The following is a 16,104-nucleotide window of genomic DNA, read 5'->3' as shown; positions in this document are numbered from 1 at the left end:
TACACCATGTACCGAATGTTTGTATGTCAAGAATGTTTGTACGTTTGTTAAGGTTTGACAAAAATTAAAAATAAAAAAAAAATCTATCAAATAAAAAACCAAAGAACTAAAAAAAGAAAGAAACGAGGCTACTCTAACCAGCTTTACAGTTTCAGGTACCTCCCTCCAGCCACTCCAATACACCATAAACTAAAAAGGGGATATCTACATAATACATAAGAATAACCTCCAGGATCAACCTCTCAACTCCATTTGAAATCTCTCAGCCACTGACACTTTTTCTCATTTCGCTCTTGCCCCTTTTGGTGAAGAAGGTTTTCTCAATACTTTGATTGCAGGCCCCAGCTCCACCCCGGATTTCTGTCCCACGCTGTCAGGGACATTTATACCTCTAGGAGTAATGTCCCACGTGGGGTGGGGGTGGGGAGGGCAGTGGGTTCACTGTCATATTGGCTTAGAGAGAGAGGCCACATCTGAGCAACAAAAGAGATTCTCTCGGTATGCCAGTTTCAATGTGTGGTGGACCCCAGAAAAGCATATCCTTTAATTCTCATTCAATATTGCTGGATGGGAGTTTTTTGACTGTTCCCATGGAGATGTGACTCTACCCAACTGTGGGCATTAACTTTTGAATAGAGGGAGATATGACTCCACCCATTCCATGTGGGTCTTGATTAGTTTACTGGAATCCTTTAAAAGAGGAAGCATTTTGGAGAGAGTCATGATGCAGAGTCGACCAGCCACCAACCTTTGGAGATGAAGAACACACCCAAGGGAGCTTTATGAAGCAAGAGACTTGGAGAGGCAGTCAGCACATGTCACCCATTCACCATGTGCCTTTCCAGTTGAGAGAGAAACCCTGAACTCCATTGGCCTTTCTTGAGTGAAGGTAACCTCTTGTTGGTATTTTAATTTGGACATTTTTATAGACTTGCTTTAATTGGGACATTTTCATGGCCTTAGAACTGTAAAGTTATTAAATTAAATCATTATTAAGTTCTCCTTTTTAAAAGCCATTCCATTTCTGGTACTTTACATTCTGACAGCTAGCAAACTAGAACACTGGGGGTGATTCTTAGGCCTAATTTTAAGGAGACTTAGCCTATCCTTTGCAGGAATATGTTTCATAGGGGCTGAACCCAAGATTGAGAACTCAGCCTATCGATTTGATTGTCTCCACTGCTTGTGAGAGTATCAGAAATTCCCCAAATGGGGAAGTTTGAATCTTTCCTTCTTTCTCCCCATTCCCCTAAGGGGACCCTGCAAATACTTCTTTATTCACTCTGGAATTTATCGGGACATTACACCAACCTGGACAAACCAATGAAATCTCATGCCCTATTCAAGACTCCCTCTATACTTATGGTGTCCAACTAAACTGACCCATACAAGTTAAATTAGGAAATGCACTACCCAAAATATAAATTTTGCACCATACAAACATCTCTCCCTTTAGTCTTACACAGAAGTTGAAGTTTTAAGATATGATATTATCTTCCTTTAGCTAGTCTTCTGTTATACCTTAGTCCTATTCAGATCAACTTCATTCCTATCTCTTCTTGATGTCTGATTACTTTTTCAACCTTTTAAACAGTTCCTGTATGGAGTACTACTGACTTTCATAGCTTCAGAGCTCTGACTCTGAGTCTCAGGTGTCACATATATACTTGATTTTTCAGCCTCTTATAATTCATGACACACCCAATATTTTTCACAATTCCTAATTATAAACTACCACATTCCAGTACCACATACCATATTGATGTTTGTGAAAGGATCCATGCTTAAAGTTCTAAATTTCTATGATCTTGAATTACTTTGTACTCTGTTTTATAAACAATTTATTTCCTCCATTAGATGTAAGACATTTTTATTGTCATATCTATCAAAATCAAACCAGAAAGGCAAATTTATATACACAGTGCTCTTTGATCTTAGTAAGCAAGTACTATGCTGTATTTGTTTCCCTCTAAAATTATTGGTTAATCTTGTCATTTAAGTATAGGTCTTAAGATCTATTATCACCCTCCACCAGAAAAATTTTTTGTCATCACTATGAATGAGAAATCTTTCAAGCTCAACCACCTCAATGTCTCTTCTTGTACTATAACAGACTTTTCAGGTAGGGAGGGAAGATAGAAGCAAAATTAGAAGCAAAAAGGACTGAAGGTCAGTTAAACCCATCAAGAGACAAAAATCTGCCCAAAAGTAATCTGAAATTCTTTAGCTCAAGCACCTCCCTGGAATTCTCTACAAGGTTCAGAATACTCCATACTCAAGTTCAAAGAAACACTCAATCTGGTAACTTTATTTTTTGAGAAGTTCATAATTCAGGATGGCAAACAATCCCTCCTTACGTAGTAACATGATCTACCAATGTTTCTTCAATGTACTCAAGTTCTACTGATAACCGTATCACTACTGAAAAAGTATCATTTTAAATTGCCCTGAAAAATAAGAGCACTCTAAAAAGGCCTTCATACATGTTCAACTATTTCTGTCTTTGCCAATGACTCTAAAAATAAGAGGGCTTGATTACTGCTTAATTGATTCAATTTAATACTCACATCTTGATTATATTCCAAGAAGACATGGAAATTTAAATCTTTTCTTAAAATTGGATGTGCTGCCACACGGCACAGGAATACTTCATGCATTGCAACTGTCTTCTTGAATATTGCCAAATATTCACTAGAAACAACACACAAAATTAAAGGTGAAAAATATGTATCAACTAGAAAATTATTTGCTATAAAACTTTTCAGCAAATACTCCCTGGATTATTCCCAATGCAAAATTAGAGATACAAAAATTAATGTAAAAAAAGGTTTGGATTGAACTGTTAATGAAATATATATACAATCCAGCTCTGAAAAGACTTCATACTAGTTAACAGTATTATATTTAAGTGTTAATATCTTTACGTTTTAGAAACCTTTCTTATTATGCAAGTAGATGATAAAGGTAACTATGGGGCTGTGTGTTTTCAGCTCCAAAGAAAAACTATTTGATCCAACCTTAGTGATTCAATTTTAAGATAATTACTGCTTCTAAACACTTGGCACAAAAAATATCAAAACCAAAACTACCCCAAGCACATTTTCAACATTACTGTAATATAATGACCCAAACACACAAGTAAGAAACATATCACGGAGGCTAATTTTTGCCACTATGTTGAAGAACTGTGTTTAAATTATTTTAATACATCATCAATGAATTACAGTGACCAAATAGTAATACATGTCAGTTTGAAAAAAGAAACACTTAAGGAAAAGGCTCAATACTCTTGCTTCAACTATGTGCAAGGAGGATTAAGTTTTACATACCAGCAAACCAGCAGCACCAAGGTTGGGAGAAGTTTGATCTCTGTGAGGGTAGTCATTCAGTGAAGACAAAAAAGAAGGATGCAGAGGATGGAGGTAGCAGTAGAATAAACCCAAGGTTCTCTGTTATCCAACCCCTAACCAGACCACAAAAGAATCATGATCAGGGCCACTGGAAAATCACAGATTCTTCAATATTAATGTGCCCCACTAATTTCCAGTTTTCAGACTTATAATCTATAAGCATGTATCTGTCTTCTATCAGACTACTGCTTGTATACAAGCTCTGATAGAATTCTTAAATATCTGTCATCTCAGACTTTGCCAAAACCTATTTTGCTAATTTATCTTTTCAAGAGAGTTTAGAATTCTGAATAGGAGTCTAGTAGTAGTATGAATATGCAGTTGAAAACTGAAAGTGGAAGGAGAGAAAAGGAACTGCATGAAGGGGAGAAATGACCAGAAAGGAGTGATGGAGATGATAGGGCAAGGAAAATGATTTCCTTGTACAATCTCAAAATACAGATAAACAACATAGAACAAATCTAAAACTGCTTCAAATGTTTAATAAAAGGGGAAAAATTGTTTTTCACCCAAATATGTTAAAAATGAAATGTAAAACCACAATTTTTTCAAGGATTTAATACACTTCTAGAATATATGAAATTAATAATCATTTAATTTTAAACATTTAAAAATTATTCTACAGTTATCTGGTTCCTATTCTTTCCCCTCTGGCCAGAAACCATAAGCGGGGGGGGGGGGGGGGGGGGGGAATTACACAGGCACATAATGTACATATTTTTTAAGAACACAGAATATATGCAAAGAGTTGCTCAGTGCATACTTGTATGAGAAACAGAAGTTTTAGTAGTACGCACATGTTAAAAAGGAGAACTAGATTGATAATAACTAAGGCTTTGTAAATAAAGAAAAAAAGAAAACATAATTTACATTCTTTGTTAAAAAGTTTTATTTCCCCTTCTATATTGTTCTGTAAATTTTTGGATGCCCTGTTTTCAACTTTCAAAGTCTAATTAAAATAATAATTTAAAGAATTTTATGATTCAGAAAATTATTCTATAATTTTCCTGTAGGCTCTGATCATGATCATTAACACTAGTTATGTGGCTTAAACCTGTGTCGTTCAAAAAAGGTCAGGATGGTGAAATGATTAAAAGGATGGGATATCAGAGAGAACACACACTCACACAAAGGCTTTAATACAATGACAATGAACAAAAGCAACAACAGAATCACATACGCTTCCAGTTCCTGTTTCATCTTTGTGAATTCTTCCTTTGTCATCGACCCTTCTCCTTCTCCAAGCTTCTGTAGTTTTTCCCTTGAAGCATCAAAATCAGGTCTTGGTGGTGCTGGTGGGATCTGTAACAGCACCAGACCATTAATTTTTTTTTTTTTTTTAACTTTCTTTATTGTATAGTATACATGTATATGAAGGAAAGAAATAAAAAAGCAATAGTTTTCAAAGCACTCTTCAACAAATAGTTACAGGACTTCAGAGTTTGTCAGAGACTACCATACCATCCTCACAGTTTTTGCCTTCTAGTTGTTTCAGAATATAGGAAGCTTGAAGGCTTAAATAATTTTTTTATCATCACAATCAACTTTTTTCCTTTTTTTTTTTGAAATATAACATATATACAAAAAAGCTATACATTTCAAAGCACAGCACCACAATTAGTTGTAGAACATATTTCAGAGTTTGACATGGGTTACAATTCCACAATTTTAGATTTTACCTTCTAGCTGTTCTAAAACAGTGAAGATTAAAAGAGTACAATTTAATGATTCAGCATTCATATTCATTTGTTAAATTCTGTCTTCTCTGTATAATTCCACCAACACCTTTGATCTTTACATCCTTCTCTTTAGGTGTGTCTGGGCTATGGCCATTTTAAATTTTTCATACTGAAAGGTTCTGTCGCTATTATAGGGTAGGGAGAAGGAACTATCTGATGTTCTGGAGATACTGGGCTAGGTTTCAGGATTTACCTGGACCAGGGACCCATCTGGAGGTTGTAGGTTTCTGGGAAGTTGCTCTACTACATGGAACAAACCATTAATTTTAAGGGACTATTTCCTTTCTTGCAGCAGCTGTACTACTGCTGTTACAGAAGACTATGTCTGGGAGAACTAAAGCCATCAGGAACTAAAGACATGTATGAACTAAACCTCAGGAATACCTTAACTATGACTAGAGAATCTGACTAGTCCTAGACATTATTAAGACTGCTGAGGTCCTTCACACAAGAAAGAAACAGAGCATAGTATAACTTTTTGGTATTAAAATAGTAATTCCCAAAATAAAAACGATAAAGAAAAACAATAAAATAAAACTGAAAACAGTAATTCCCAAACTTCAAGCTGTAGAATTCTATGTGATAATCTAGAGCCCTCAAATTCATATGTGTACTAAACTCTGACAATAGCTTAAAAGAATATGCCTAGCAAATAAGTGTAACATTTTTCAAAAGATACAAATGGTATGATTAAATATAAGTATATTTAAAAAAATTAATGAATTCAGAGTAGTTTTATGCTATTATGTATTTTTTTAAATGAATGAATACTAACAATGCAATCCAGTAAGGTATGTTAATAAGGGTCCTAGACTGGAAGAGTCAATCAGAAGCAGAAAAAATTGCCTCAATAGGAAAAAAGACACAGATTAACGACTAACCTCATTCTATTTACCCATAATAAGGGAGTAAGTAAGATCTAGACATATCATTCAAGAGAAAGGTATAAGAAAAAGATTTATCTCAGGAGGAAAGGCCTATAACAACTGCAAAGGAGAAAACAAATGAAAATAGAGAGCAACTGTGTGCTTACTGGAGCTCTTTAAGAGAGAACCATTTTGGAAAAAGTTCTAGAGCCCACACAGCCAGAGACCTTTGGAGATGAAGAAGGAAAATGCTTCTGGGGGAGCTTCATGAAACAAGAAGTTGGGAGAGAAAGCTAGCACCTTGTACCCTTCCAGGTGAGAGAGAAACCCTGAATTTCATTGGCCTTTCTTGAGTGATGGTAAACCCCTCTTGTTGGTGCTTAATTTGGACATTTTCACGGTCTTAGAACTGTAAACTTGCAACTTCATAAATTTTCCTTTTAAAAAGTAAGAAAAAAAAACAGCAAGTGAGATAAAAAGAAGAAAGGATAAGTAGGGAAAAGTTAAAGTAAGAATGACCATAAGAAAAGGGTTACACTAAGGAAAGTAATAGGGAAGAAAGCATCAAGTATTGTTCAGCACACATTCATAAAGCATCCACTATATGCCACGCATGACATGTAAATAAGACAAGGTCTTGGTCTTTGAGCAGTATTCAGTCTATGGAGGGAAAACATACCATGAAAGTACCATCAGACAAGAAAGTAGGAAAAAAAGGTGAAAACAGAACGGGAAGAAATGAACGCATGTTGTGGTCCACGAAAATCAGAGTTGTAGAAAGAAAAGCAGCAAATGATAGAAAAGGAGACAGAATCAGGAGGATGATTTTTAAAAATCAAGTGAAACTAAATTTCAGAAATCTTAATGTGGTCAACAACTGAGGCAGGATAACCATCTATTCTTGATTACAACACCTGGTGCATGTTTAAATTAGATAACCTTGTAATTAGCAATTAAAAAATCTATCAGTTCACTGAAAATGCTAAACAAAATTTCAACATGTTAATAAAGCATGGAATGATTTCTAAATGTTGTGTTAGTTAATTTAAAAAATAAGCATAATAAATGTTCTGTAGAGGAATGATTATACATAAAAATAATTAGCTATGCCTAAGAGAAAATAATTGGATTTGAAAGTAAATATCAATATTAAGAGCAATGGTAAATGATTTTCATTTTCTTCTTTGAATTTTGTTGATTTCTAAACGCTGTGTAGTGAACAATTAGAACTTCCATGAAAGTGTCACACTTTAAAATACAAAAACACAGTGTGGCATGCTAAAAAAAAAAAAAAGTATCTAAAACACTCCTGGAAAATGGGATTAAAATGGAACCTCAATACTTACAATGTAACCTGCATAGTCTTCATTTTCAATGAAGGAATCGTGAAGCCAGATAAATTCCTCATGTTGTCGAACAACAGAAAATTCATTTTGTTTAAAATTTGGCAATGAACTCTGCAAACATAAGTGATTCTCTTGAACAAAAATGAAAAATTATACTACAGCTTTTAATACACATTTTATAACTTATCCTTAAAATTAGTCTCCATATGAAAGACATTAGTGCCTTTAAGCTTTAGTATGAAAATCGTGAAATGCTCTAACAAAAATTTCCTGAAATCATTGAGAAAATAAGTTAACAGGCTCTTAATATTTTGTACTGCTAAGCATAATTTAAAGTTATTCTGTTGATACATATTAAACTTAACTAAGCAAAGGAAAATAGATTTGTAATCTGAAAATGTCTTAGAACTGAAATCTAAACTGGACAATAGTTCGTAAGACAGTAGTATGATTAATTGAATATAACAAAACTGAAAATGATCAAAGATATTAAAAAAACTCTAAGGAAAACTGAATTAATATTATGTCAGGATTCTATGATTAATTCTTAAAATGCTAACCTTAAAAAAGTACATTTCCTTACAATTTTCTTGTTAACATAGCATTAAAGTATAAATTAAAATATAGTCTCTATGCTCAAAATCAAAGTTTCAGACAACACACTATCACATGTTAATATTAGCACAGTAAGTGGATAAAATATTCCAGAATACAAAATCACATTTACCTTTGTGTGAACAGTGAATTTTACTTTATCCCTCTCACTAAGAGCATCAGAAATGTCCACTTGCAGAGCAGCATCACTTTGAAGATCTACATTTATTGCTTTAAGCTTAAAAAAAAAAAATCCAATATCTTAATGAAAATTCTTTGTGCTTTTTAATCATTTCATTTTTTGTCCAGATAGTAAAACAATGCAAAAGAGAAAACAAAACAAAAATATAATAATTTTAAATCTAAAGAAACTATTCCAAGTTCATTTAGTCTACATATATGTTTTGGGGAAAGCTAGCATCTATTTAATACTTGTTTTATGCTGTTCAACTATACTTTGCTTTTCATAAGTCACTGAGTTAACTATGATTAACTCATCATAGCTTCACCCAAAAAGCAAACTGTTATTCACGAAGACGGTCCATTAAAGTTCAAGTGTTCTAAAATTAAGGTACGTGTCTACCTTTAAGAACAAGAAAAAAATGCTAAGAAAAACGTTAACATGTAATAAATACTCAAGTAACTCTTGTGATATGAATTAACTTTCACATTTTACTCTATTAACTAAAATACATTTGAACAACTAGTACATTTAATGCTTCCATTACAATTCTTACCAAAATTCTACTTACAATTCTTACATTTCATTCATTTGTCTTCCCCTTTAAACAATGAATCCTGTAACATTTTGGGTACTTTAGAGATTTACAAAAGAATCAAATAGACTAAAAGACAATGTCTTAGCTGGCTTCAAAGACAGGAAATATGTAAAGCCTAATTAACTAGCCTGTTTCAAATACTCTAGTTGTAAGATCCAGGACTTATTTCAGGACTCTCACCTAGTCATCAGCATTGGGTTGGACTTCCAAATTTGAATTACAGTGTAAATGAAAAATTTTGCTAGAGGCAAAATTGTTGATACTCTTAGGATAGCAATTATGCATTTTTTAATTTCATTTTTTCAATTATATATTCTTTAAACTTTTTTTATTGTTCATTATACAATCGTCTTCAAGAAACATGGCTACAGGAACATAGCTCTATGTTTTCAGGCAGTTCCCTCCAACCTCTCCATTACATCTTGACTAACAAGGTGATATCTATTTAATGTGTTTAGAATAACCTCCAGGATAACGTCTCGACTCTGTTTGGAATCTCTCAGTCATTGACACCTTATTTTGTCTTATTTCGCTCTTCCACCTTTGGGTTAATAAGGTTTTCTCAATCCCTTGATGCTGAGTGTCAGCTTATTCTAGGATTTCTGTCCCACATTGCCAGGAAGTTCCACAGCCCTGGGAGTCATGTCCCATGTAGACAGGGGGAGGGTGATGGGTTTGCTTGTTGTGTTGGCTGGAGAGAGAGGCCATACCTGAGCAACAAAAGAGGTTCTCTTGGGGGTGACTCTAAGGCCTAATTTTAAGTAGGCTTGACCTTTGTGGGGTTAACTTTCATGTGAACAAACCACAAGACTGGGGGCTCAGTCTATTGCTTTGGTTGTCCCCACTGATTGTGAGAATATCAAGAATTCAACTTGGAGAAGTTGAATTTTCCCCCTTTCTCACCGTTCCCTAAAGGGGAATTTGCAAATACCGTTTTATTCACCATTCAAATCACTCTGGGATTTATCAGGGCTTCACTCTGGACAAACCAACAAAATCTCATGCCCAACTCAAGGTTCCATGTACTTATGGTGTTCAATTAAGCTGTCTACATAAGTTATATTAGGAAATGCACTAGTCAAAATATAAATTTTGTACCAAATAAACATTTTTTGCTTTAGTCTCACACATAAGTTAAAATTTTTAAATATTAATTACTATCTATTTTCAATAGCCTACAGTAATGACATTCCTTTGTTCTTCCTCATGCAAAAACATTTTTAAAATTTGTAAATTTAGTCACTATCATTATACACTCTAGGGATTTCTAGATTATACCATCTCAGTCTTTATCATCTATCTTTGTCTGATCTCATTTGTGCCCCCAGCCCTCCCCCCTCTATCATTCTCACCTTCAGCTCCATTCAATGTTTTAACATAATTGTGTTACAGTTAGGTAGTATTGTGCTATCCACTTCTGAGCTTTTACATTCAGTCCTGTTGCACATCTGTATCCCTTCAGCTCCAATTAGCCAATATCTTACCCTATTTCTATCTCCTGATGTTCTCTGTTACCAATGAATTTCTCCAAGTTCATTCACTAATGTTAGTTCATATCACTGAGACCATAAAGTATTTGTTCTTTTGTTTCTGAATAATCTCATTCAGCATAATGTTCTTAAGGTCCATCCATGTTGTTACATACTTCATAACTTTATTCATTATTACAGCTGCATAATATTCCATTATATGTATATACCACAGTTTGTTTAGCCACTTGTCTTTTGATGGACATTTTGGCTGTTTCCATCTCTTGGCAACTGTAAATAGTGCTGCTGTAAACAATGCTGTGCAAATGTTCATTTGTGTCCTTGCCCTCATGTCCTCTGAGTAGATACCTAGCAATGGTACTGCCGAGCCATATGGCAATTCTATATTTAGCTTTTTGAGGAACCGCCAAACTGCCTTCCACAGCGGTTGTACCATCTGACATTCCCACAACAGTGGATAAGTGTGCCTTTCTCCACATCCTCTACAGCACTTGTCATTTTCTGTTTTATTGATAATGGCCATTCTGGTGGGTGTGAGATGATATCTCACTGTGGTTCTGATTTGCATTTCTCTAATGGGCAGAGAGGTTGAGCATCTTTTCCTGTGCCTTTTCACCCTTTGTATTTCCTCTTCTCAGAAACGTCTGTTCAAGCCTTTTGCACATTTTGTAATTAGGCTGCCTGTCTTTTTGTTGTTGAGCTGAACAATCTCTTTATAAGTTCTGGACACTAGACCTCTACTGATAAATTGTTTCCAAATATTGTCTCCTACTTGGTAGGCTGTCTTTTTACTTTCTTGATGAGGTTCTTTGACGTGCAAAAGTGTTTAATTATGAGGGGTTCCCATTTCTTTCTTTCTTTCTTCAATGCTCATGCTTTGGGTGTAAAGTCTAGGAAATCGCCTCCTAGTATAAGATTTATAAGATATTTCTCTAGATTTTCTTCTAACAGTTTTATGGTCTTAGATCCATTGCTTAGGTCTTTGATCCATTTTGAGTTAATTTTTGTATAGAGTATGAGATATGGATCCTTTTCCATTCTTTTGCATACGGATATCCAGTTCTCTAGGCACCATTTATTGAAAAGACTGTTCTGTCCCAGGTGAGTTGGCTTGACCACTTTATCAAAGATCAATTGTCCACAGATGAGAGGATCTATATCTGAACACTCTATTTGATTCCATTGGTCAGTATATCCATCTTTACACCAGTACCATGCTGTTTTGACCACTGTAGCTTCACAATACACCTTAAAGTCAGGTAGTGTGAGACTTCCACTTCATTTTTTTACCTCAGGATATTTTTAGCTATTCGGGACACCCCACCCTTCCAGATAAATTTGGTTATTGATTTTTCTATTTCTGAAAAGTTTTTGGAATTTTAATTGGTATTGCACTGACTCTGTATATCAATTCTGGTAGAAGTGACATCTTAATTATATTCAGTCTTTCAATCCATAAACATGGTATGGCCTTCCATCTATTTAGGTCTTCTGTGATGTCTTTTAACAATTTCCTGCAGTTTTCTTTGTATAAGTCTTTTGTCTTTTAAATTTTTTCCTAAATATTTTATTCTTTTGGTTGCAGTTGTAAATGGAATTCTTTTCTTGATTTCCCCCTCAGATTGTTCATTACTACTGTATAGAAACACTACAGATTTCTGACTGTTGATCTTGTTGTAACTTGCCACTTTGCTGTACTCATTTATTAGCTCTAGTAGTTTGGCTGTGGGTTTTTTCGGGGTTTTCAACATATAGTATCATATCATCTGCAAACAGTGAGAGTTTTACTTCTTTCTTTCCAATTCTTATACCTTGTATTTCTTTTTCTTGTCTAATTGCTCTGGCTAGAATTTCCAACACAATGTCGAATAACAGTGGTGATAGTGGGTATCCTTTTCTTGTTCCTGATCATGGGGGAAAGTTTCATTTTTTCCCTGTTGAGGATGATGTTAGCTGTGGGTTTTTCACATATTCCCTTTATCGTTTTGAAGAAGTTCCCTTCTATTTCTATCCTTTGAAGTGTTTTCAACAGAAAGGATGCTGAATTTTGTTAAATGCCTTTTCTGCATCAATCGAGATGATCATGTGGTTTTTCTGCTTTGATTTGTTGATATGGTGCATTACATTAATTGATTTTCTTATGTTGAACCATCCTTGCATACCTGGGATGACTCCTACTTGGTCATGGTATATAATTCTTTTAATGTGCTGCTGGATTTGATTTGCTAGAATTTTGCTGAGAATTTTTGCATCTAAATTCCTTAGAGAGATTGGCCTGTAGTTTTCTTTTTTTGTAATATCTTTGTCTGGCTTTGGTATGAAGGTGATGTTGCCTTCGTAGAATGAGTTAGGTGGCTTTCCCTCCTCTTCAATTTTTTTGAAGAGTTTGAGCAGGACTGGCACTAATTCTTTCTGGAATGTTTGGTAGAATTCACACGTGAAGCCATCTGGTCCTGGAGCTTCTTAATGACTGATTCAATTTCTTGTGATTGTTTTGTTGTGAGGTCATCTATTTCTTCTCAAGTCAATGTTGGCTGTTCATGCCTTTCTAGAAAGTTGTCCATTTCATATACATTGTCATAATTACGAGCCTAAAGTTGTTCATAGTATCCTGTCATTACTGCCTTTATTTCTGTGGGGTCAGTGGTTACGTCTCCTCTTCCATTTCTTATCTTATTTATTTGCTTCCTCTCTTCTTCTTTTGTCAATCTTGCTAAGGGTCCATCAATCTTACTGATTTTCTCATAGAACCAACTTCTGGTTTTGTTCATTTTCTTGATTGTTTTCATGTTCTCAATTTCATTTATTTCTGCTCTAATCGTCATTATTTCTTTCCTTTTGCTTACCCTGGGGTTAGTTTGCTGTTCTTTCTCTAGTTCTTCCAAGTGGACAATTAATTCCTCAATTTTTGCCCTTTCTTCTTTTTTGATATAGGCATGTCGGGGAATAAATTTCCCTCTTAGCACTGTTTTTGCTGCATCCTAGAAGTTTTGATATGTTCTGTTTTCATTTTCATTTGCCTCAAGATATTTACTGATTTCTCTTGTAATTTCTTCCTCAACCCACTGGTTGTTTAAGAGTGTGCTGTTGAGCCTCCACCTATTCGTGAATTTTCTGGCACTCTGCCTATTATTGACTTCCAACTTCATTCCTTTATGATCTGAGAAAGTGTTTTGCATGATTTCAACCCTTCTGAATTTACTGAATCTTGCTTTATGACCCAGCATATAGTCTATCCTTGAGAATGATCCATGAGCACTTGAGAAAATGGTGCATCTTGCTGTTGTGGGGTGTAATATTCTATAAATGTCTGTTAAGTCTAGTTCATTTATTGTATTATTCAAATTCTGTTTCTTTATTGATCCTCTGGTCTAGATGTTCTGTCCATTGATGAGAGTGGGGAACTGAATTCTCCAACTACTATGGTAGATGTGTCTATTTGTCTATTCTCTTTTCAGATTTTGCCTCATGTATTTTGGAGCATTCTGGCTTGGTGCATAAATATTTATGATTGTTATGTCTTCTTGTTGAATTGTTCCTTTTATTAATACATAGTGTCCTTCTTTGTTGCTTTTAACTGTTTTACATTTGAAGTCTAATTTGTTGGATATTAGTATAGTGACTCCTGCTCTTTTCTGATTGTTATTTGCATGAAATATCTTTTCCCAACCTTTCACTTTCAACCTATGTTTATCTTTGGGTCTAAGATGTGTTTCCTGTAGACAGCATATAGATGGGTCCTATTTTTAAAGCCATCCTGCCAGTCTATGTCTTTTGATTGGAGAGTTTAATCCATTAACATGTAGCGTTATTACTGTACAGGTATTACTTTCTTCTACCATTTTGCCATTTGGATTTTATATGTCACATCTAATTTTTCTTCTTTTTACCTTTACTGATAGTCTTCCTTTCTACACTCTTCTCCACACCTCTCTCTCCTATTTTTTCGTATCTGCCTCTAGTGCTCCCTTAAGTATTTCTTGCAGAGTTGGTCTCTGCAAGAGAAACAAAATCAACAGGGAACACTCGCAAATATAAAATTTATAAAAGTGCCTCACGTGACCATGGGAACGCAGAGTCCAAAATCTGCAGGGCAGGCTGGGAAGCTGACGATTCCGATGGAGGGCCTGGAAGAACTCCACAGGAGAGGCTACCCGAAGCAGGAAGAACCTGTCTCTTCTGAATCTTCCTTAAAAGGCTTCCAGTGATCAGATTAAGCATTACTCATTGCAGAAGACATTTCCCTTTGGCTGATTACAAATGGAATCAGCTGCAGATGCAGCTGACATGATCATGATTTAATTCTATGAAATGTCCTCATCCCATCAGACAGGCCAACACTTGCCCAACTAGACAAATGGTACCACCACTTGGCCAAGTTGACACATGAACCTGACCATGACGGCAATTTAAATATAACATCCCACTGTCTTCTCACCTCCATAGTTTCTTCTGAGAAATCTACGCATAGTCTTATTGGGCTTCCCTTGTATGCGACGGATTGCTTTTCTCTTGCTGCTTTCAAGATTCTCTCTTTCTCTTTGACATCTGACATTCTGACTAGTAACTGCCTTGGAGTATGTCTATTCGGATCTATTTTCTATGTGGAACGCTGCACTTGGGGGTCTGTAATTTTAAGTCTTTCATAAGAGTTGGGAAATTTTCAATAATTTTCTCCATTAGTTTTTTCTTCTCCTTTTCCTTTCTCTTCTCCTCCTGGGACACCCACAACATGTATTTTCGTACGCTTCATATTGTCTTTCAATTCCCTGAGTCCCTGCTCATATTTTTCCATTCTTTTCCCTATATTTTCATTTGCTTGTCAGATTTCAGATGTCCCGTCCTCCAGTTCACTAATCCTATCTTCTGCCTCTTGAAATCTAACATTGTAGGTTTCCATTGTTTCTTCATCTCTTCTACTGTGCCTTTCATTCCCATAAGTTCTGTGATTTGTTTTTTCAGACTTTCGATTTCTTCTTTTTGTTCATTCCTTGCCTTCTTTATATTGTCCCTCAATTCACTGATTTGGTTTTTGATAAGGTTTTCCATCTGTTCGTATATTTTGAATTGTTTCAGCTCCTGTATCTTATTTGAATTGTTGGTTTGTTCCTTTGACTGGGCCATATCTTCAATTTTCCTACTGTGATTTGTTATTTTTTGCTGGCATCTAGGCATTAAATTATCTTAATTAGTTTATTCTGGAGATTGTTTTCATTTCTTTTACCTAGGTTTTTCTTGCTGGATGAATTTGCTGTCTGTCTGTTCTTTGATGTTCAGTTCAGCTTATTCTGGACCACTAGCTTAGGTTTTGTTCAACAGAGGAGAATTTTTCAGTTCTTGTTTTCTTGTTTCTTGCCCTTCCTGTATGGTGCCTCCCCACCCCCATCCCCCACTCTTAGGAGGGTCTACTTAGGTTATTATAGACCCCAGCCAGATTTTCCCAGATGAAACTGGACTCTTGCTAGGAGGAAAGAGTCACCTGCATCAGTTTTCCCTGAGGGTGAGACCCAGCAGGTTCAAAGACTTTCCTGTGAAGTCTCTGTTTTTCTTATCCTGCCCAGTATGTGGCGCTTGTCTGCCCGCAGGTCCCACCAGCATAAGATGATGTGGTACCTTTAACTTTGGCAGACTCTCCCTGCTGGGGGTGGGGTGGAGACAGAGGAGAGGTTGTAGGCTGGCTTGAATCGCTTCGAATTACCAAGTCCTGGGGTCTGAATTCCTTGAGGGAAGGATTCACCTGAGTTTGGCCTCACCCCTCCCCTGGGGAAGGCACAGGCTCCAGACAAGCTCTCAAACAAGCTTTCTTCTACCTATGTCTGGAGTAGTTCGCAGCCTGAGAATCCCTGCCGCTGTATCCAAAGGCAGTCAAGCCTTTGTAGA

At 35.6% G+C, this 16,104-nt stretch overlaps 1 protein-coding gene across 1 annotated transcript in view; it reads right to left on the bottom strand.

The window, feature by feature from the left end:
• SNX6 (sorting nexin 6) overlaps positions 1-16,104 on the bottom strand; it is a 73,981-nt gene that overhangs the window by 33,082 nt on the left and 24,795 nt on the right. Inside the window, exons 3-6 of the mRNA XM_077126970.1 lie at positions 8,089-8,193; positions 7,362-7,472; positions 4,591-4,712; positions 2,568-2,691 (exon numbers count right to left, since the gene is read on the bottom strand). Of these exons, the coding sequence (XP_076983085.1) occupies positions 2,568-2,691; positions 4,591-4,712; positions 7,362-7,472; positions 8,089-8,193 (462 nt within the window). The remainder of the gene's footprint in view (positions 1-2,567; positions 2,692-4,590; positions 4,713-7,361; positions 7,473-8,088; positions 8,194-16,104) is intronic.

Source organism: Tamandua tetradactyla, chromosome 14, assembly GCF_023851605.1.
Source record: "Tamandua tetradactyla isolate mTamTet1 chromosome 14, mTamTet1.pri, whole genome shotgun sequence".
Taxonomy (NCBI): Eukaryota; Metazoa; Chordata; class Mammalia; order Pilosa; family Myrmecophagidae; genus Tamandua; species Tamandua tetradactyla.
The sequence above is the reverse complement of the archived record's forward strand: the minus strand, read 5'-3'. Positions and strand labels throughout refer to the sequence as shown.